General features: G+C 35.4%; 1 protein-coding gene across 8 annotated transcripts in view; it reads left to right on the forward strand.

Annotated features, from left to right (window-relative positions):
• SENP6 (SUMO specific peptidase 6) overlaps positions 1–22,224 on the forward strand; it is a 116,972-nt gene that overhangs the window by 79,521 nt on the left and 15,227 nt on the right. For all 8 annotated transcript variants that reach the window (XM_034991337.1, XM_034991340.1, XM_034991345.1 and 5 more), the window contains 7 exons: positions 6,260–6,293; positions 6,693–6,887; positions 7,905–8,131; positions 9,665–9,774; positions 9,926–10,042; positions 19,347–19,469; positions 20,653–20,745. In XM_034991337.1, the coding sequence (XP_034847228.1) occupies positions 6,260–6,293; positions 6,693–6,887; positions 7,905–8,131; positions 9,665–9,774; positions 9,926–10,042; positions 19,347–19,469; positions 20,653–20,745 (899 nt within the window). The remainder of the gene's footprint in view (positions 1–6,259; positions 6,294–6,692; positions 6,888–7,904; positions 8,132–9,664; positions 9,775–9,925; positions 10,043–19,346; positions 19,470–20,652; positions 20,746–22,224) is intronic.

The following is a 22,224-nucleotide window of genomic DNA, read 5'->3' on the forward strand; positions in this document are numbered from 1 at the left end:
TTATGAGATTCAAAATTCCATAGGGAAGGCTAATATATAATATTTTAAAATTTTTAAATTAAAATGTTTAACTTAATAGAATATTAAAAATTATTTCAAGATTTCAAATTGCTTTAAGAGAATATAGACAAGTATAAACAGCTCCTTACAATAAAAATCAATCGGTAAAAACTTATAATGTAATGTTTAAGGTAGTGACATATTCATCATAGAAAGATACTTATTCTCACTAAGTTAGAAAACCAGTATTTTACTATTTTATTCTCGTGCCAGCTCAGTGCATGAAAAGAGTATTTTAAAGAACGATAATGAGAGAAAAAAGGATCCAAAAGCTTTGGGGGCTGCAGAAAAATGTCTTTTGCAGCATTAAGACTCTTAGATGATTGGAATAAATTGCCACCCAAGAGGCATTGTGCTTTTGGACTAGTTCATTGTCCACAAAGCCTAAAGGACTTTCTGTAGTCCTTATTATACTTGTCATACTTGTTAATTCTGCTGCCACCAGTCTAATTCAAATGCGTATTTTCTATTTGAAATTTTAATATAATCTCCTTAACCAGCCTTCTTAGTCATCATTTTTCTTTTTTCTAATGTATTGTACACATTATTGGTAGATTAATCTCCCTATAGCACTGCACTTAGTTTGTACCTTTTATTTTATAATGACTTAACTTGGTGTCCCCAGCTGTCTGTTTTCATCTATTCTTTCAAACCTGATCCCCTAGTATTGTTCCTTATACATAAAGCAGAGTCTTTAAGAAAACACATTGTATTACATCAGGAAAGTTAAAAGGTAGTTTTATTATTACTATTTAAATTATGGTAAGTAGTAGTTATTTATTTTCTAGGAGTCATAGTTTCATGATACAATATGATCAAAAGGAACAAAAAGACCTGTAAGTTAATGTAGGAGAAAATGAATTATGGACCTGATTTCTTACTAGAGCAAAGCTGTATGGGAAACCTGCATTTTTTTTTTAATCTTTAACTCCAGCTTCTCACCATTAAAAAAAGTACTCCAGAGATTTAAAGCAAATTATATACAGACTACAATATCCAGTACCCAGTAACATTGTAACATACATCAAAGTTGTCAGGGATTTATGAAATTTGTGTTTTGTTACAGGTCTTCATAGTATAGATTATCTTTCCTGGTTTCTGTCAGTTAATAAAAATGTCATTCTAAGTCAAAATACCTCAAAAATTCTCAGGGGTACCCTGTAGGTTTTATGGTTTTTCCCCACATTAACACTGTTACTCAGAACTTTTCAATATGATAATTAAGGTTTTGCTGGTAATTTAGACATTTAGTTGAAAGTTACAAATTGGTCTCAAGGCTAGCTAACAAGAACTACATTGGGGCGCCTGGCTGGCTCAGTTTGTAGAACATGTGACACTTGATCTAGGGATTTAAATAGTCTCCACACATGTTAGAGATTATTTTTTTAATTTTTTTTTTATTTAAAGATTTTATTTATTTGCGAGAGAGAGAATGAGAGACAGAGAGCATGAGAGGGAGGAGGGTCAGAGGGAGAAGCAGACTCCCTGCTGAGCAGGGAGCCCGATGTGGGACTCGATCCTGGGACTCCAGGATCATGACCTGAGCCGAAGGCAGTCGCTTAACCAACTGAGCCACCCAGGCGCCCCTAGATATTACTTTAAAAAAATACATTAAAATTGGAGTAAAAAAATTTTTTACATGCAAGTTGCCAAGTTGGGTTATATATGATCTAGTGAAAGAAACTAACTTCATGAATTTATTTTAAGAAATGAAAGACAAATTTTTTAAAAATGTAAATAAGTAAAGGCAGTACATGTAATATAAATGTGTTCATGCAGGTTTTTTTTTTTTTTAATGCTAAGTGAAATATTTCAGCCAATAAGTAGTTGAGTTTATAATGTGGAATTTTGTAATCTATGGTATTAACTTTCCTTGTACCATGGGATTTTTCAAGAGAACGTTCTTTGATGAAGTATAATTAATCTGCAATTTCTTCAGATAATGTATTAAAAATAAAGATGATTTGGGGCACCTGGGTAGCTCAGCCACTTAAGCATCAACTCTTGATTTTGGCTCAGGTCATGATCTCAGGGTCATGGGATTGAGCCCTGTGTTAAGCTTCGAGCTGGGGCATGGAACCTGCTTGGAATTCTCTCTCTTCCCCTTCCCTCCTCCTGCCCCTCTCTTTCTCTCTCTTGCTCTAAAAATTTTTTTTTTTTAAATAAAAGATGATTTGACATTTTCTTCTTGAATATAACTTCCTTATGTTTTATAGTGAAATAATTTATCTGCCATGTCATCATTAATCTCAAACCAATTTTAAATGTTTTACTGTTTTATGTACTTTATCAAATCTCATTTATTATTGGGTAATTTAATTATTTTAAATTCATTTCATTGCAAGAATTGGTACTATCTGGAAGTGCCAATTTTAAATCTTTTTATTTTATTTTTAGTCTTTTTTTTTTAAAGATTTATTTATTTGAGAGAGAAAGAGCATAAGCAGGGGGAGGAGAAGGGGCAGAGGGAGAGGGAGAAGCAGAGTCCCCACTGAACAGGGAGCCCGATGCAGGCCTCAATTCCAGGACTCTGGGATCATGACCTGAGTCAAAGGCAGGCATTTAACTGACTAAGCCACCCAGGCACCCCTTTTATTTTATGTCAGGTTAGGTTAGGTAAGGTTATTCTTAAGTAAGCTCTCTACACCCATCATGGGCTGAACTTACGACCCTGAGATCAAGAATCACATACTCTACCAAGTGAGCCAGCCAATTTTATTTAAAAGTAGTGCCTTTAAAAGCAAATACTTTTATTTTACAGGAAAATGGCTTACATTGTTAGGAATACCATATATACCCAAATATAATGCAATTCCTCATTTTTCCAGTGAGAAAATTGAGAAGATATAAAACTAACTTAAATTTAGAAACTCTTGGAGATGATGGTGAAATAGCCCAGTGTCTACTTGTAATTTAGTTACACACAAATTTTTTTTTTTAAAGATTTTATTTATTTATTCATGAGAGAGAGAGAGAGGCAGAGGCAGAGGGAGAAGCAGGCTCCCCGCGGAGCAGGGAGCCCGATGCGGGACTCGATCCCAGGACCCTGGGATCATGACCCGAGCCGAAGGCAGACGCTTAACCGACTGAGCCACCCAGGCGTCCCAGTTACACACAAATTTTTAAATGACAGATACTTAGACATGCTTCTATTTTTATATCTCATATGACAGTGTTATTTAAATGTTTCCATGTTAGTGTTTATGTTATCCTTATTGCTACTTTTTGAGTCATCTAACAATTTAGCATATTACCTTCAAACAGTTTTTAGAAGGTATGTTTTGTGACATGCTAGACTTCGCAGTTGTAATAATTACTAAATTTATTTTATATTTCTTCGCTTCCTTTTTCTACATTGTGAAAATTTTTAAACAGAAGAGTTGAAATAATTTTACAGTGAACACTTCTAAAACTCCCAGCTAGATTCTGCCGTTAGCATTTTACTAAACTTGCTTTTCATGTATCTGTTCATCTTTCTATATATCAGTCCAACTTATTTTTAAGTAGGTTCCACACCCAGTCTGGGTCTTGAACTCAAAATCCTGAGATCCAAGAGTTGTATGCTCTACTGAGTGAGCCAGGCGAATTATGTCCAAAGTCTAGAATGTCCAATTAATTAATTTTTAAAATTTTAGTGACCATATAGTGTAATACTAGTTTCTAGGGTGGAGTTCAGTGATTCATCACTTACGTACAACACCCAGTGCTCATCAGAAGCCCTCTTTAATACCCATCACCCATCTAGCCCATCTCCCACCCACCTCCCTCTATCAATACTCAGTTTGTTCTCTATTGTTAAGAGTCTCTTGTGGTGGGGTGCCTGGTTGGCTCAGACGATTAAGCGTCTGCCTTCAGCTTGGGTCATGATCCTGGGGTCCTGGTATCAAGCCCCATTGTTGGGCTCCCTGCTCAGCGGGGAGTGTGTTTCTCTCTCTCCCTCCTCTCCTCCCTCCCCTTGTGCTCTCTCTCTCTCTCTCAAATAAATAAAATCTTAAAAAAAAAAAAAAAAGTCTCTTGTGGTTTGGAGGCACCTGGCTGGCTCAGTTGGTTAAGTGTCTGACTCCGGATTTCATCTCAGGTCATGATCTCAGGGTTGTGAGATCGAGCCTGGTGTCAGGCTCCAAGCTGGATGTGGAGCCTGCTTAAGATTCTTAAAATTCTTTCTCTCTTCCTTCTGCCCCTCTTCCCCCTCTCTTTCTCTCTCCCTCTCAAAAAAAAAACAACAACAAAAAAAGAAAGTTTCTTATGGTTTCTCTCTCCTTTTCTCTTTTCCCCCTTCCCATATGTTCATCTGTTTTCTTCTTAAATTCACATGAGTGAGTCAGATGGTATTTATCTTTTTCTGACTTATTTCACATAGCATAATATGCTCTAGCTCCATCCATGTCGTTGCAAATGGCCTCCAATTTATTTTTAAATGCATTTCGAAATTCCTGTGTCTATGTTTTTCACTCTCTTAATGTAACACACAAAGTTGAGTATTAATTCAGGATATAGTGGGCTTAATATGTCTTCTCTATGTTAAAAGAATTTAGTTAGAAAATCACCTTTTAGGGGCGCCTGGGTAGCTTAGTCGTTAAGCGTCTACCTTCGGCTCAGGTTATGATCCCGGGGTCCTAGAATTGGACCCCACATCGGGCTCCCTGCTCTTTGGGAAGCCTGCTTCTCCCTCTCCCACTCCCCCTGTTTGTGTTCCCTCTCTTGCTGTGTCTCTCTCTCTGTCAAATAAATAAATAAAATCTTAAAAAAAAAAAGAAAGAAAATCACCTTTTATAACTACCAGTAATAACTGATTGAGACAAGATCTTCAGTGGATGCTAAAGCCATTAGCAGAAAGGTTATTAGGCAACAGGATATTCACAAGCTTTCAAGTATCTCTCCACAGATTACTATTTAATTACTAAGGGAAAAATATATCTTAACAGCGGAAAGACCTGGCACATTGCCTTTGCCAAGTGATTAAGCTTTGTATCAGTAATGGGACAGCCTGACATCATGTGCCTTCAAGTATGATATAGTAGGGGGTATAAAACATCACCTGTATGCTATATTTGCTGGAAATATGTGGCCTGAATTTTAAAATGAGGCAACACAAGTTCAAGATGTTGTCTATTTTGCAGAACCTAGCCTGGATTCTTCAATGGTCATGTCATGAAGAACAGAAGGGGGCAAATTTCTGGTCCTGACTGGGGTAGACAAAAAAGACAAATGTAACCTTGACAGAATCATGAATTGGAGCACAATAAAAGGGGCATCTGGGTGGCTCAGTCAGTTAAGCATCTGCCTTCAGCATAGGTCATGATCCCAGGGTCCTGGGATCCAGCCCCACGTTGGGCACCCTGCTCAGCAGGGAGCCTACTTCTCCCTCTCCTGCTCCCCTGGCTTGTGCTCTCTCTCACTCTGTCAAATAAATAAATACAATCTTAAAATAAATCACAATAAAGAACAATTTTGAATAATTGGGAAAGTTTGAGTACGAAGTATATATTGGATGGAGTTAATCTTGATCTTCTTAGATATGGTAATGCTGTTTTGGGTGTGTAGGAGAATCTTTGTTCTTGGGAGATGTATCCTGAAGGATTTAGGGATGGACTATCATGATGCCATCTGCTTGTTTTATGCTGGTTTAGCAAAAAGGAGATGTGTATGTACATAGAGTGATGGGGAGTAGGTGTGGCAAAATTTTAACAGTCGTTGAATCTAGGTAAGGAGTATTTAGGATTTCATTGTAATATTTGGTCAACATTTCTTTGAAGTTCTAAGAAATAAACCAATAATGTAAGAAATGTTCTAAGTGGGGTGCCTGGGTGGCTCAGTCGTTAAGCATCTGCCTTAGGCTCAGGTCATGATCTCAGGGTCCTGGGATCGAGCCCCACATTGGGCTCCCTGCTCAGTGGGGAGCCTGCTCTCTCTCTCCCACTCCCCCTACTTGTGTTCCCTCTCTCACTGTCTCTCTCTCTGTCAAATAAATAAATAAAATCTTAAAAAAAAAAATGTTCTAAGTGCTTGAATAAAAAGGTGAAGCTTGCCTTTCTGAAAGATAATTTGGAGTGGGGGGATATTTCATATTTAAGTACATGGTAGATGGTTTCGTTTTTCTGCCCTCTGTAGTCTAAGTCTCAAATAATGTGTCATTTAGGGTATTTGTAGCAAAATCTTCATAAGACCGTGGTTGGTACTAATTTATCTTATTTTTTAGTTTTGTTTAGATTTTATCAAGATACAGCTAGAAGGTAAGCTTTTTTATGTCTTTTTACTCACTAAAGCTTTCTTTACAATAAAACACTTTACAGGAATAAAATATTAAATGATATTCATGGAGTTCATGAAGATGATTAGTTACTACATATATCTTCTTAACAAAGGGCATGTATCTTAATAGTGTAATTTCATTCTGTAACATCATAAAACCTATGTTTAATTTTATAAGTATACTTCATTAGAAACCCCTTCATTTGGAAAAAATGTAGAAGTTTCTTTAAGATAGTTATATTTTTCATTTCCCACTACACTTAATATTTTTAGAGTGTAGCAAATATGTGGTTAACTTTAAACTTGTATTTCCTCATCGTTTCCTCCATTCATGATTTTAAGAATTGATTCCTTTTCTAATTCCATTTATTTTCCCCCAGAACCAGAAAATGATCCTGTAGGGATTACTTTAAATACCTCTGATCTAACTAAATGTGAATGGTGTAATGTCCGAAAATTGCCAGTCGTGTTTCTTCAGACAATACCAGCAGTTTATCAAAAGCTGAGCATGCAACTGCAAATGAATATGGAGGATAAAGTTTGGAATGATTCTAAGGGAACAAATAAATTAAAAAGTAAGTTTTGTAGAACACATGATGATAATACATACAATGCATTGCATAGCAGAGTGTGAATGTGCTTTAATAGATGCCTTAGATGTGTATTATCTATAATCCTTATAGTGATCTTGTTAAGATATATAATTATGTGTATTTATATGTATACACACATATATATTATGTAATATAATTCCCATGTTATAGATGAGGAGAAAAGCCCACAGAAAGTGGAATTTCTAAAGATGAAACCCAGGTTTACCCATTTAGAAAGTTTTCGAAATGGGTTAAAATTCAAAAAAGGTTTGCACTCCTTATTTTAACACTATAATCTGAGTGAAATGAAAATTGTGTAATGCACTCGTAGGAGTGCTAAGTATAAATCAACCATATAATTCTGGAATCCTTGAAACAGCCTGAGTAGGAAGTTTGCTGGCTCATAGAATAAGTCTTCATCCTCTACAATAATAGAGGTAGTTCTCCAGTTTGTTTCCCTTCACCGCTAACATTTATGACATAGCATGACTAATTGTAAAGTAAATACTTTTCAGTAGTAATTGCTTTAGCTTAATGATGAATTAATGATAGCTACTATTGAAGCTGCAAGAATCAGCACATTAGTGAATAGCAGTTTTTGCAGTTAAATTCTCTGGAGATATTAATAGTTCACCTGGCAGTTTCTTATTTGTGTTTGACAAAAATGTTAATTGAAATATATTAAAATTATATACAGATTCTATGAGATGAAATAGATTAGTTACATCCATGAATAGATTTGTTCTTAAGCTTGCTGCTACGGTAATGTATTCTGGTTCCTTTTTCTTGATAACTTTTAGGTGACATTGTTAGGTAACACTGTCACTGGTCTTTATTCCAGTATTTATTATATATCCACTGTATACTGAACAGTATTTTGAACATTTACACCAGATTTCTGGTGATATCCTTGGAAAGAACTAGTTGTTACTCTTTTCTAATATCTATTTGCCTATTTTTTTTTCTTTTATACTTAAAGTTATATTGATTTCTTTTCAGATTTGGAAGAACAATACATAATTTTAATTTTTCAAAATGGCCTTGATCCTCAGGCAAATATGGTATTTGAAAGTATCATTACTGACATTGGCATAAAGAATAATGTGTCCAATTTTTTTGCAAAAATCCCCTTTGAAGAAGCCAATAGCAGACTTGTTGCCTGTACAAGAACATATGAAGAGAGCATCAAAGGAAGTTGTGTGCAGAAAGAAAACAAAATTAAAAACGTAATTATGTTTTTTAGTTTTTAAAATAATGGGTAGCTTTAAAGCGAAATATGTTTCATTATACTGCTCATTTTGGAGTTAGATCTTTTTAATTCCATTTCAGAATTATTTGCTTTTATATGTGATTTGTAAACTATCTTGTGGCAAAACATTAATGGCAGGTAGGTGACTTGTGACATAAATAGTACTTGATATAGGTCTCAGAAGCAGTTTTAGTTCCTTTCCACACTGTATTCTTTTCATCTTTTCTTTTTCTTTCATCCTTTTTTCTCCCCTCCCCCACTCTGAACATACATGTTCATATACTGCTACATTCAAACTGATTGTTACTTTTTTTTTTTAAAGATTTTATTTATTTTGACGGAGAGAGCAAGCACACAAGCAGGGGTAGTGGCAGTCAGAGGGAGAGGGAGAAGGAGGCTCCCCACCAAGCAGGGAGCCCAATGTGGGACTCAATCCCAGGACCCTGGAGTCATGACCTGAGCCAAAGGCAGACACTTAACTGACTGAGCCACCCAGGAGCCCCCAAATTGATTGTTACTCTTAAATTTGCTAGTGGTTCCCAAAGATGCCATTGGCTTCAATACAGATAAAGGAATTTTGGTCCTTGATGTACATTTATAAGTAACATGTGCATACATGGTTGAAAACTTAGGAAACAATACATGCCATTTGATTGTGTCTATCAACATATGTATCCAGTTCTGGAATAACTAATCATATCGTGGGTCACTATGAAGCCAGCTGAACCAAAAGCTGTGTATTCTTATAACACATAGTACAATGTTAAATAACACAAATTTGTCCCCTAACCCTGCAACTGAATTTAACCGACTTAATTTATTAGAAATACTTAAAATCTTTCAACCTGCCTACAGTTTGGAAATAGGGCTATTCAAGGCACAATTTTGGTGAAGTCAAGAGAGGTCTCACAGAGAAGAGCTATTCACACAGTTAGTGGGTTGACAAAAAGAACAGAAGAAAGGGGAACCATTCCCTTTCTTTTGCAGAACTAGCTGCAAGAGATTATTAATGAGGAAGAAAAGAGCAACTGAAGCCATAAGGCAGCTGTGATAGAATAAAATTTCAGTGCAAGGCTCTTTCTTTAAGGACTTCTTCATTCTGGGGAACTGAATTTCGTTGGACGGTGTTCCCTGAGCCTCTGCTCCCATATCTCATGGATTGCCTAGTCATTGAACTTAGGTGGGCCTCCACTCCCAGAATCAAAAACCATTATATCTGTTCTTTGGATTTACAGATATAATCTAACTTAATAAGGATGATAGAGATCATAGACAAGATACCAGAAAACCATTGTTACAAAAATTGGAAAAGTATCATTGTTCGAGAAACTATACATACAGAGAATGTGGGCCCTAGTTTTGCCTGTTTCTTATTTTTAATTGTTAAAAATCATGTATACTTTTTCATATTTTAAAATTTTTTAAATTGTAAGGTATTCTTGCCTTGTGCTTGCTTTTTTATTGAAAAATTTCCCAATTGATTTTGTAAACTGATAATATCCTTTACCAGGTGTCCCTTGAATCTAAAATACAACTTAAAAACAAGCAAGAATTTCAATTTTTTGATGATGATGAAGAAACTGGAGAGAATCATACCATCTTCATGGGCCCTGTGGAAAAGTGAGAATATTCATTTACATTGCAATGCTCTTAAATTTGTTTTCTGTTTTATTACATTTCAGTTACATACATACACACACGTATATATTTGTTCATTTGCTTGTGGTTTTTTTTTTTTTTTTTTTAATTTGTTTGTTTTATTTTGTTACAGATTGATAGTATATCCACCACCTCCAGCTAAGGGAGGCATCTCTGTTACTAATGAGGATCTGCACTGTCTAAGTGAAGGAGAATTTTTAAATGATGTTATTATAGACTTTTATTTGAAGTAAGTTAATTTTCTACTTTCTTTTAACATATCTTTAACATTCTATAATATATATCTTTGTTTTCTAGAATCAGAACTGTTTGGGTTTTGAATTCCATCACTGCCACTTATTGTGTGACATTTGGGAAATTAATGTCTCTGTGTTTTCTCATTTAAAAAGTGAGAAGAATAATGACATCTAAAAGGCTATGAGAATTAAATAATACACGTCAAACATTAGGAAAATACTTGGCACATGCAGCATGTTCATAAATGCTAGCTTATTGTATTGTTACATTACACTGTTTTAAGCCTTTAAAAAATTGTTACTACTCTAATTTAGGTAATAAACTGTTGAGCAAGCACAGAAGTATGATTTTACTTGATATTCATCAAGTGCTAGCTAATGTGCCACATACTGTGTTAGAAGTTTATGGTCTTGTAGGGAAACACAAATACAGGATTAAAGATTGACGAAAGTATTAACATGGTATAGACGCAGCAGCAAAAGAATGCTTCATTCTCTTTGGGGGTTGGGAAATATAAGGGACCAAGAAGCTTTCCTGGAAGAGCTTACATCATGACCCAGTATACACATGCATATACATGTATGTGCAGTGTGTTTATACATGTATAAATTTGTATGTGTTTACTGGTTTGTGGTATAAAGTGAGTGTGCATATGAAACAAAACAACTATCAGTGTATCCAGCACTTGCCAGTATTTTCTAGTTTGTTCAAATGTATTTCATAAAACAATATTTTTTTGAAGAACTGGTTGTTGAAAGCTGCTGGATTGATTTTATAGCCTACTAATGGTTGCAGCCAGCAGTTTGGGAAAAGAGTACATTGTTGGGAAAAGAGTACATTGTTAAAAAGAGTGAAAGGTTTTGATCAGAGATGTGGTATAATAATTGAGCTTCCTTTTTTTTTTTTAATATAAAGGTTTTTATTTATTTATTAGAACACAAGCAGGTGGAGCAGCAGAGGGAGAGGGAGAAGCAGGCTTCTCACTGAGCAAGGAGCCCGATGTGGGGCTTGATCTCAGGACCCTGGGATCATAACCTGAGCCAAAGGCAGACGCTTAAAGACTGAGCCACCCAGGCGTCCCATAATTGAGCTTCCTTAAGATCATTTGACAAGCATGTTCATTGTGGATGTCTAGATGAGAGATGATTTAAGGAAATTTAATTAAGGTGATAAAAGAAGCCTGATTAACGGGCACTTGGGTGGCTCAGTTGGTTAAGCTTCCAACTCTTGATTTCAGCTCAGGTCTTCATCTCAGGATTGTGAGTTCAAGCCCCACGTTGGACTCCACACTGAGCATGGAGCCTACTTAAAAAAAAAGAAAGCCTGATTAAGGCATTTTAATTGGAATGAAGAGGAAATAAATGTTTTTTAAGAGGTACAGTTCTTTAGCAACTGAATGAATGGATATTAAGAAGGAGAGGAATGGTTGGCAGATAATTCCTAGCTTTCTGACTAGTGAGACCTGCTAAATGATTTTGTCATTGACTGTGAAGCAATGAACAAAAACAGAACGGGTTTGTTTGGGGGTGGGGGTGAGTTTGCTTTTAGATGTTTGTGATACAACAAAAGGGACAGGGCCAATAAACAGTTGAGTAAATGGCTCTGAAGGTCATTTGAGTTCTGGCCTGGAGACATAAAAAGTTAGGAGGCTTTACTTTGCAAGTGGTAGTTTAATTATGAGAATAGATAAAATTGCTTAGGTAGAAATACAGAATGAGAAAAAGAGCTATAAGGACAGAATCTGGAGGGTTAGGGAAGAAAGAGATTCTTATGAATAAATTCTGAAGGATTTGAGAGGTAAGAAAAGAAATCCATAGTGGGTTATGTCCTGAAATTGAAGGGAGTTGAAAGCTTTAAAAGAGGATACATTTAGTGGGGTCAGTACAGCAGAGGTTAAGGCAGATAAGGGCTCAGAATAACTTTAAGGTCACAGTGACCCTGAGCTAATAGGGGTCAGATGTAGACCTGGACTTGTACCCTGGTGCCTGGGGGTAATGAGGTACTCTGTTCTCTCTCTGTCCAGCAGAGGTGTATCAGTGGAGGCCTAGTGGGGAGACTCCCATCCCTCCTTGTAACACAGAGCCCCTCTATCTCTCATAATAGTGGCCTAGTAGAGAACCTGAACTTCCATCCCCACCTGGCAGTAATGAGGTGGAGCCCGCTGCACCTACTAGAAGGTGGTACTGGGGAGGCCTCCTAAATCACAAGAATTAAATAAGATCTAAAATCCTGTAACATAATACTCAAAATGCCCATATTTCAATCGAAAATTACTTCTCTCACTAACAAGCAGAGAGATCTCAAATGGAACGAGAAATACAATGTAAATAGTCAACACCAAGTTGGCACAGATATTAGAATTATTAGAATTAGAATTGTTAGAATTAGAATTATTAGAATTAGAATTATGACAGATTTTAAAGCATCCATTATAAAAATTCTTCAGGGAAAAATTGTGAACATATGTGAAACTTATGAAAAAATAGATATAAACAAGAAAGAAACGGAAATTTTAGAAGTGAAACTATAATAACAAATAAAAACTTTTATAGGCTCAACAGCAAAATGGAGAGGACAGAGGAAAGAATGAGTGACCTAGCAGATAGAACATATCACCAACTACATCCTCATTATTTATTTATTTATTTAATTTACTTTAGTTTTTTTATTTATTCATTCGAGACACACAGAGAGAGAGAACATGAGCAGGGGGAGAAGCAGAGGGAGTGGGAGAAGCAGGCTCCCCACTGAGCAGGGAACCCGATGCAGGGCTCAGTCCCAGGACCCTGGGATCATGACCTGAGCCAAAGGCAGACACTTACCCATCTGAGCCACCCAGGCGCCCTCATCTATCTATCTATCTATATCTATCATCTATCTATCTATCTATCTATCTATCTATCTATCTATCTATCTATCATCTATCTATCTATCTATTTATTTTTAAGATTTATTTATGTATTTGAGGTGGGAAGTGGCAAGAAAGGGGGAGAGGGAAAAAGAGAATCTTAAATGGACTCCCCACTGAGCACGGAGCCTAAGGTAGAGCTCCATCTCCCGACCCTGAGATAATGCCCTGAGCCTAAATCAGGAGTCAGACGCTGAACTGACTGAGCCACCCAGGCAACCCTAATTACATTCAATTTAAATGCACTATTTATATCTCAATTAAAAGACCAAGATCGGCAGAGTAGTGGACTAATTAAATACCATAGCCCAGCTATGTCCTGTCTTCAAAGATAATAATATATGTAAGTTGAAAATAAAAGGACAATAAAAGATACTAAACAAATATTAAAGCAAAAGTTAACTATATTATTATCAGAAAAATAAAAAACAATTTCCTGGGCTAGAAAGGGACACCATACAATAAGTGAATCCACCAAGAAGACTTAACAATCCTAAATGGGTATGTACCATACAACAGAGTTACAAAATATGTGAAACAAAAATGAACTGATCTAAAAAGAGAAACAGACAAATCCACAAATACAGCTGGAGACTTCAATTCCCCTCTCTCAACAATTTTTAGAACAACTAAACAAAATTGACAAGGTCAACATCTTCAACCAACAGGATATACTTCACATCAGGGGTGACTTTATATTCTGTTTATGTTAACTATATCCTATTTTCAAAGGCATTTTCCTTTTGAAGATTGGATAGTAGTGGAATATGTTTCAGTAAATTATAAAATGTATCATAGATTTACTAGCAAGAGAAACTGCCCTAGATTTTAAATGCTTAACTTTGCAGATGTTAGACCCCTCTGAGACCTAACAAACACATTCAAGAATGAGTTAAAAAAAAAAAAAAAAAGAGTTCAAAGTTCTTCATAGCTAAGACAAAAGATGTTATCTCCTACAAATGGCCAACAAGTGTATGAAAGCATTTTCAGTATTATTCATCAGGGAAATACAAGTCAAACCCACAAAAAGTTATCACCATTTGGATGGCTACTATCAAAAAAAAGTAAGAAAAGAATATAAGTGTTGCTGAGAATGTGGGTAAATTGGATTCCTTGTGCACTGCTGGTGGGAATATAAAATGGTACAGCCACTAAGGGAAACAGTATAGTGGCTCCTCAAAAATTAAAAATAGAACTACCCTACGATCCAGCAATCCTACTTCTGGGTATATATCCAAAAGAATTGAAAAGTATGGTCTCAAAGAGATACTTGCACATCCGTGCTCGTAGTAGCCAAGAGGTGGAAGCAACTCACATGTCCATTGATGGATGAGTGGATAAACAAAATGTGGTATATAGATACAGAGGAATATTACTCAGTTTTAAAAAGAAAGGAAATCTGTCACATGCTACAACATGGATGAATCTGGAAGACATTATGCAAAGTGAAATAAGCCAGTCACAAAAACAAGTAGTGTATGATTCCACTTATATTAGGTGTCTGAAATAGTCACATTCATAGAAAAAGAAAATAAATGGTGGTTATCAAAAGCTGAAGGGTGGGGGAAAAAGGAATTGTTTAATGAGTATAGAGTTTCTGTTTTGCAAGTTCTGGAGATCTGTTTCACAACCATGTGAGTATACTTAACACTACTGAACGGTACACTTTTAAAAATGGTTAAGATTGGGGGGGGCCCCTCACTGGCTCAGGCGGTGGAGCATGCAACTCTTGATCTTGGGGTTGTGAGTTCGAGCCCCACATTGGGTGTAGAGATTATTTAAAAATATTTTTTCAAAAGATGTTTAAGATTGGGAGTGCTTGGCTGTCCCAGTCAGTGGAGCATGAGTCTTGGCCTCAGGATTGTGGGTTCGAGCCCCACTTTGGGTGTAGAGATTAATTTAAAAATAAAATCTTTTTAAAAAATGGTTAAGATTGTAAATTTGCTGTTATTCATTTTTATCATAATTTTAAAAAAATATTATCTCTTAATTCTAATGTATACTACCTTAAGAAACCAAGCGAAAAGTCTTGAGTGTGCAGAACAGTACCACTGTTGTTGGATGAAGTGTTGTTCTGTGAACGTCAGTTTGGTCAAGTTGTTTGGTAGTGCTCTTTGGGTCATCTTTGTCTTTACTGATTTTATGCCTACTTGTTTTATCAGTTATTGAGAAGGTTATATATATACTAAGTATGTGTGTGTATGTATATATACACTTGGATCTCCAGGTATAATAATGGATTTGTCTGTTTTTCCTTTCAAATTCATTTTGCCTTATGTATTTTGGATATTTGTTGTTAGGTACATACAAGTTTATGTTTCTTGGAGAATCAACCCTTTGTCATTTGTAATGTCTCTCTATATCCTTGATAATGTCCTTGTTCTTAAGCCTACTTTGTTCAAAATGAATATAGTTACTCCAGCTTTCTGTTGGTTTTGTTTGCATGGTGTGTATTTTTCATCCCTTTACTTTTAATTTATTTTTTTAATAGTTTTTGGTTTTGAAAGCATGTAGTTGGATCTGAAAAATAAGTTGAATGCCTGTGTTTTGTTTACATTGTAGCTTATTATATTTCATACTTAAGTCTTTACTTTTTACACTGAGATACAGATTTTATAGTATTTGTGTATACTCTTGAAATTCTTTATCTGTGTATACTCCTGAAATTCTTTACATTTTCAGGAGGCCCCTTAACATTTTATAGTAGCACTTTAAAACTACATTAAAGTTACATTATCTAAAAGCTCTGCGTTTTCTGATGCAAATCAGTATTCCAAATAAAAAAGGAAACCTAACAAAATGCATGGTTTTTAAAAAATCTGTTTATGGGGTATCTGGATGGCTCAACTAGTTAAGCATCTGACTCTTGATTTCAGCTCAGGTCATGATCTCAGGGTCCTGGGATTGAGCCCTATATCACACGCCCCACTCAGCAGAGAGTCTGCTTAAGGATTCTCTCTCTCTCTCTCTTTCTCTCTCTGACCCTACCCCCGCTTGCACTTTAGCACTTTCTCTCTCTCTAAAATAAAATAAATCTTTAAAAAAATAAAAATCTGTTTCTGTCTCATGACATGCTTAGAAGTTAAAAAGAAACTTTTTTCTTAAACTTCTACCAGACTGCTCGTTCTTTTCCATTTCTAACTCTGCAAGTAGGAAACAAACTTTTTTTCACAGTGACTTTTTTTTCTTAACATACAGTGTTGTGTTAGTTTCAGGTGTATAATGGTACAATGGTTCAACAGTTCTGTACATTACTCAGTGCTCATCAAGATAAATGTACTCTTAATCCCGATTATCTAGTTCATCTATCCCCCCACCCATTTCTCTGGCAACCACCAGTTCTCTGTTTTTAACAGTCTGGGAGGGGGATTGTCTCTTTTTTTCATTGTTTGTCTTGTTTCTTAAATGCCACACATGAGTGAAATCATATGATATTTGTCTTTCTCTGACTTATTTTACTTAGCATATACCCTCTAGGTCCACCCATCTTGTTGCAAATGGCAAGATCTCATTCTTTTTGGTGGCTCAGTAATAATCCAGTGTGTGTGTGTGTGTGTGTGTGTACACACCACATTTTTATCCATTCATATATGGATAAACATTTGGATTGCTGCCACCTCTTTGCTATTGTAGTTAATGCTGTGATAAATATAGGGGTGCATATGTCTTTTCAAATTGGTGTTTTCATTTTCTTTGGAAAAATACCCAGTAGTGGAATTACTGGATCATAGAGTATTCATTCTATTTTTTAATTTTTGAGGCACTTCCTACTGTTCTTCCACAGTGGCTGCACCAGCTTGCATTCTCACCAACAGTGCATGAAGGTTCCTTTTTCCTCCACATTTTCACCAATACTTGTTATTTCTTGTGTTTTTTTATTTTATCATTCTGTCAGGTATTTTTATGGTTTTTGATTTGCATTTTCCCGATGATTAATGATGTTGAACATCTTTTCATGTGTCTGTTGGCCATCTGTATGTCTTTGGGAAAATGTCTATTCATGTCCTCTCCCCATTGTTAATTGATTTGGTGGTTGTTGTTGTTGTTTTCTTTTTCTTTTTCATGTTGAGTTCTTTATATATTTTGGATATTAACCCCTTACTGGATATATCATTTGCAGATATGATGTCTTCTCCCATTTAGTAGGTTGCTTTTTTATTTTGTTGGTTTCCTTCACTTTTTATTTTGGTGTAGTCCCAGTAGTTTAATTTTACTTTTGTTTCACTTGCCTGAAGAGTCATATCTAGAAAAATGTTTCTACGCTGGTCAGAGAAATTACTGCTTATGTTTTCTTCTAGAATTTTTATGGTTTCGGGTCTCACATTTAGATCTTTAATCTATTTTGAATTTATTTTTGTGTGTGGTATAAGAAAGTGGTCCAGTTTTATATTTTTGCATGTAGCCATCCAGTTTTCCTAACATCCTCTGTTGAAAAGACTGTTTTTCCCATTGTATATTCTTGCTTCCTTTATTGTAGATTAATTGACCATATAAGTGTGGGTTTATTTCTGGGCTCTCTATTCTGTTCCATTGATCCATGTGTTCATTTTTGTGCCAGTGCCATACTGTTTTGATTACTACCACTTTGTAGTATTTCTGGAATTTGAGATTGTGTTACCTCCAGCTTTGCTCCTCTTTCTCAAGATTGCTATTCTGGGTCTTTTGTGGTTCCATACAAATTTTAGTATTATTTGTTCTAATTCTGTAAAAAATGTTGGTATTTTGATAGGGATTCTATTAAATCTGTAGATTGCTTTGGGTAGTATAGACATTTTAACAGTATTGGTTCTCCCAATCCATGAGCATGGAATATCCATTTGTTTGCATCATCTTCAGTTTCTTTCATCAGTGTGTTATAGCTTTCAGAGTATGCTTCTTTCATTTCTTTGGTTAAAGATATTCATAGGTAATTTATTAATTTTTCTTTCTCCTACATCATTATTAGTGTATAATCAACAGATTTCTGTAGTTAAACTCGTCCCTGTGACTTTACTGAATTCATTTAGTGGTTCTAGCAGTTTTTTGGTAGTCATTTTTTTCTTTCTTAGTGATGGAAGGAGAAGGGGGGGGCTACAGGGAGAGAGAGAATCTTAAGCAGGCTCCATGCCCAGCACAGAGCCCAATGTGGGCTCAATCTCATGACCCTGAGATCATGACCTGAGCCAAAATCAAGAGTTGGACGCTTAACTAACTGAACCACTGAGGTGACCCTTTCTGGTGGAGTCTTTAGAGTTTGTATATAGTATCATGTCATCTGCAAATAGTGAAAGTTTTACTTCTTCCTTACTAATGTGTCTGCTTTTTTATTCTTTTCCTTGTCTGATTGCTGTGGGTAGGACTTCTAGTACTATAGTAGATAAAAGTTTTGAGAGTGACCATCCTTGTTCTGTTCCTGATCTTAGAGGAAAAGTTATGTTTTCACCATTGAATATGATGTTAACTGTGGGTTTTTCATGTATGGCCTTTATTATGTTGAGGTATGTTCCCTCTAAACTTTGTTGAGAGTTTTTGTCATGAACGGATGTTGTACTTTGTCCTATGTTTTTTCTGCATCTATTGACATCATCTGGTTTTTATCCTTTCCCTTGTTGTGATGTATCATGTTGATTGATTTGTGAATACTAAACCACCCTTGTATCCCAGGAATAAATCCAAATTGATAATGATGAATGATTTTTTTTAATGTATCATTGGATTTGGTTTGTAAATATTTTGTTGAGGACTTTTGCATCTATGTTCATTAGAGGTACTGGCCCGTAGTTCTGGGGTTTTTTTAGTGTTTTTATCTGGTTTTGGTATCAGGGTAATACTGACCTTGTAGAATGAATTTGGAAGCTTTACTTTCTCTTCTATTTTTTGAAACAGTTTGAGTAGAACAGTTATCAACTTTTCTTTAAAGTTTTAGAAGAATTCACCAGTGAAGCCATCCAGTCCCAGATGTTTATTTGTTGGGAGTTTTTTGATTACTGATTCAATTTTATTCCTGGTAGTCAGTCTGTTCTAATTTTCTATTTCTTCTTGCTTCAGTTTTAGAAGGTTGTATATTTCTAGGTTGTCTAATTTGTTGACAAAGAATTTTTCATAATATTCTCATAATTTTCTGTATTCCTCTGGTGGTTTTTATTTCTCCTTCATTATTTTATTTTATTTTATTTATTTGAGTCTTCAAGATCAGATCTTGCAAATCATAGTTTTACTCTCAAACATCACTTTTCATTCATTGAAAATAATCTATTAGTTACCATTGCCTAGAATATGAAGTGAATCTTGCTAATAAAGTCTTTCAGGTGTAAGAAAGGTTGATGTTGGCTAAATAGATATTTGATCACTGACTGTTTTTAGTATAAACTGTTAAATTCATTATATTTGGATTTTTTTTATAAAATAGATATTTGGTGCTTGAAAAACTGAAGAAAGAAGAAGCTGACCGAATTCATATATTCAGTTCTTTTTTCTATAAACGCCTTAATCAGAGAGAAAGAAGAAATCTTCACGAAACAACTAATCTATCGTAAGTCAAGCTCTGAAAATATTTAACAGATGTAGTAAGTCACTCAAGTTTAATTTAATAAAAAATGTACTTGTATTGAGGTAACATCTTGTAATTCTATTGTCAGCAAAATTAATATAATTCATAATACTCTAAAGCCTCAAGAATATCTGGAATTCATAAAGGTTTTTGGTCCAATATCTAAATCAGTATTCCCCAAAATGTGCCTGACAATTTAAAAAAAAAATTACTTGGATACTTATTAAGTACAAATTGCTCTGTTTTACCCTAGATGTTCTATTCCTAATACTTTAGAGAGGAACCTGTGACTCTGTACTTTTAATAAGTTCTTTGGATAAATCTGCTGCAACAAGTTAAGGAAATACTGTTCCACATATTAGGCTTGAATCAGTTTGTTTTTAATTCCGCTCCATATAGTGATTGCATCCAGCCCTAATTTGCGCTGATAATTGGTCAAAAGATACATAGAAATGCCGTAAGAGCTGTCAATTGTCTTGAATTGATGGCTATTGTGCATAATATAAATAATAATATATATTTTTTAAGATTTTATTTATTTATTTGGCAGAGAGAAACAAAGCAAGAGAGGGAGCATAAGCAGGAGGAGTGGGAGAGGGAGAAGCAGGCTTCCCATCAAGCAGGGAGCCCGATGCGGGGCTCGATCCCAGGACCGTGGGATCATGACCTGAGCCGAAGGCAGACGCTTAACAACTGAGCCACTCAGGCGCCCCAGTATAAATAATATTTTATACTGTTTCAGTGATTCCTAATTTTACATCTTAGAGTTGATGATAGTGATTGGTTTGACCAATGTTCATAGTCTATTTTATTTCATCTTTTGTAATGCTCAGTTTTCCTGCTCTCTTCTCCTCAGTCATTATAGGTCATGGTCTGATACATTTCTCAATATAGTTGCTAATATGCAGTTATAAAAATAGTAGCACTGGTTCACTTAGTAAGTAGTAGCAGGAACTAAATAATTCTTTCTTGCAGATTCAGTGATGTCTGGTTTCACACCTTCCTAGCTCCATCTGAGATGATCTATTTTCTTTCCCCAACTTGTTAAATCATCTTATACAACTGTTTTGTTAACATCTTAGTCTTTATAATTTATAAATGGCTGCATATAAGCTGAAGCACTAGAAACATTTCAGAAAGTGATAGTTTATCTCTTTTCTTATAGAATACAGCAAAAGCGACATGGGAGAGTAAAAACATGGACCCGGCATGTAGATATTTTTGAGAAGGATTTTATTTTTGTACCCCTTAATGAAGCGTGAGTAATAATTTTCTTTATGTAAATGTGAAGGCTATTTTTAGAAAATGTGTTTATGAGTTGAAGAATTCATTCATTTTTAAACTTCTTTCTGAAATTTGTTATATATGTCTATGCTGCTTATTTTATGAAAATTGATAGTTTTTAGTGAATCATGTAAGATGTTGAATTTTATAAACACTAGCAAGAGATCTTTCTAATTTTGTTTTACTCATCAGTATAGAATAATGTCATTTTTAAAAAGTGGTGCTATAGTCTACCAAACATCCTACAGAACAGATTTTTTTATACAGAGTGATGACTAGGTCACATAGATTTTGAATCTTAGAAAACACTTTGGCTCTTAACCAAAAGAAGAAAAGATGGCTAAATTTATGTCATATACTCAAATTGAAAACCATGCTGACTACTTTCAGCTATTTTCTAGGTAAATGGAGGTGGTTAAATATTTTGTGTTCTCCCACAGTGAGTAGAGAGGCATTGATGTGTAGGATAGTATTATTATACAGTTTAGACTTGAGAGATTTTATATTTCATTTTTCTGTTTTCCTATGCCTTGCAGCCAAAAACTCCCAGGAATACACCTGTAGTTGGACAACTTGGGTTTATTACTTACATCAAGGGAGAACACACACCATGGGCAACCATGGAGCCTCTCAGTAAAAGTGTGTTTGAAAGCGCCTGTAATAGAATTTGGGCTTTGGTTTGGTCATCGGGGGAAGATGTAAGGAAGCAGTTGTTTGCTTGGGTAAAGAAGTAGCATTTACCCATTTAGCAAAAAAGGGGAATATTTGGCATTTTTTTGGTTGCTTTTTGATCTTGTTTGTCTCTGCTTAGACAAATTGAGACATGTCCTTGCTTTGTCTCAGTTTATCATGGTTGCAGAGTAAGTTTGTCTGGGATTGGTATTCTGTAAGATTGTTTATGTCTAATAAGCCTAGCTGTGTCAGGCTAGCTTCTGAATATGCTCTTTTTTTTTTTTCCTTACTATGAAAAACAGATTCACTCAATAGTATAATCACATTCTATTTATTTCAAATCATACATTAGGGTGCCTGGGTGGCTCAGTTGGTTGGGCAATTGCCTTCGGCTCGGGTAATGATCCTGGAGTCCCAGTATCGAGTCCTGCATCAGGCTGCCTGCTCGGTGGGGAGTCTGCTTCTCCCTCTGACCCTACCCCCTCTCATGCACTCTCTCTCTCTAAATCTCTCTCTCTCTCAATAAATAAATAATAATAATAAAAAATCATACATTAATCGTAAGACCTGTGCTCTCTAATGAACCCAGCCAAAGATAGGTAGGCTAGGTCAAAACACTGGTTATAGCTATAAAGCCTAACTTCTTTTTTTTTTTTTAAGATTTTTTTTTTTATTTATTCATTTGAGACACAGAGATACAGAGAGAGAGAGAGAGAAAGCATGAGCATGGAGAGAGGCAGAGGGAGAGGGAGAAGCAGGCTCCTCACTGAGCCAGGAGCCC

Source organism: Mirounga leonina, unplaced genomic scaffold (assembly GCF_011800145.1).
Source record: "Mirounga leonina isolate KUSES-001 unplaced genomic scaffold, KU_Mleo_1.0 Mir_53, whole genome shotgun sequence".
Taxonomy (NCBI): domain Eukaryota; kingdom Metazoa; phylum Chordata; class Mammalia; order Carnivora; family Phocidae; genus Mirounga; species Mirounga leonina.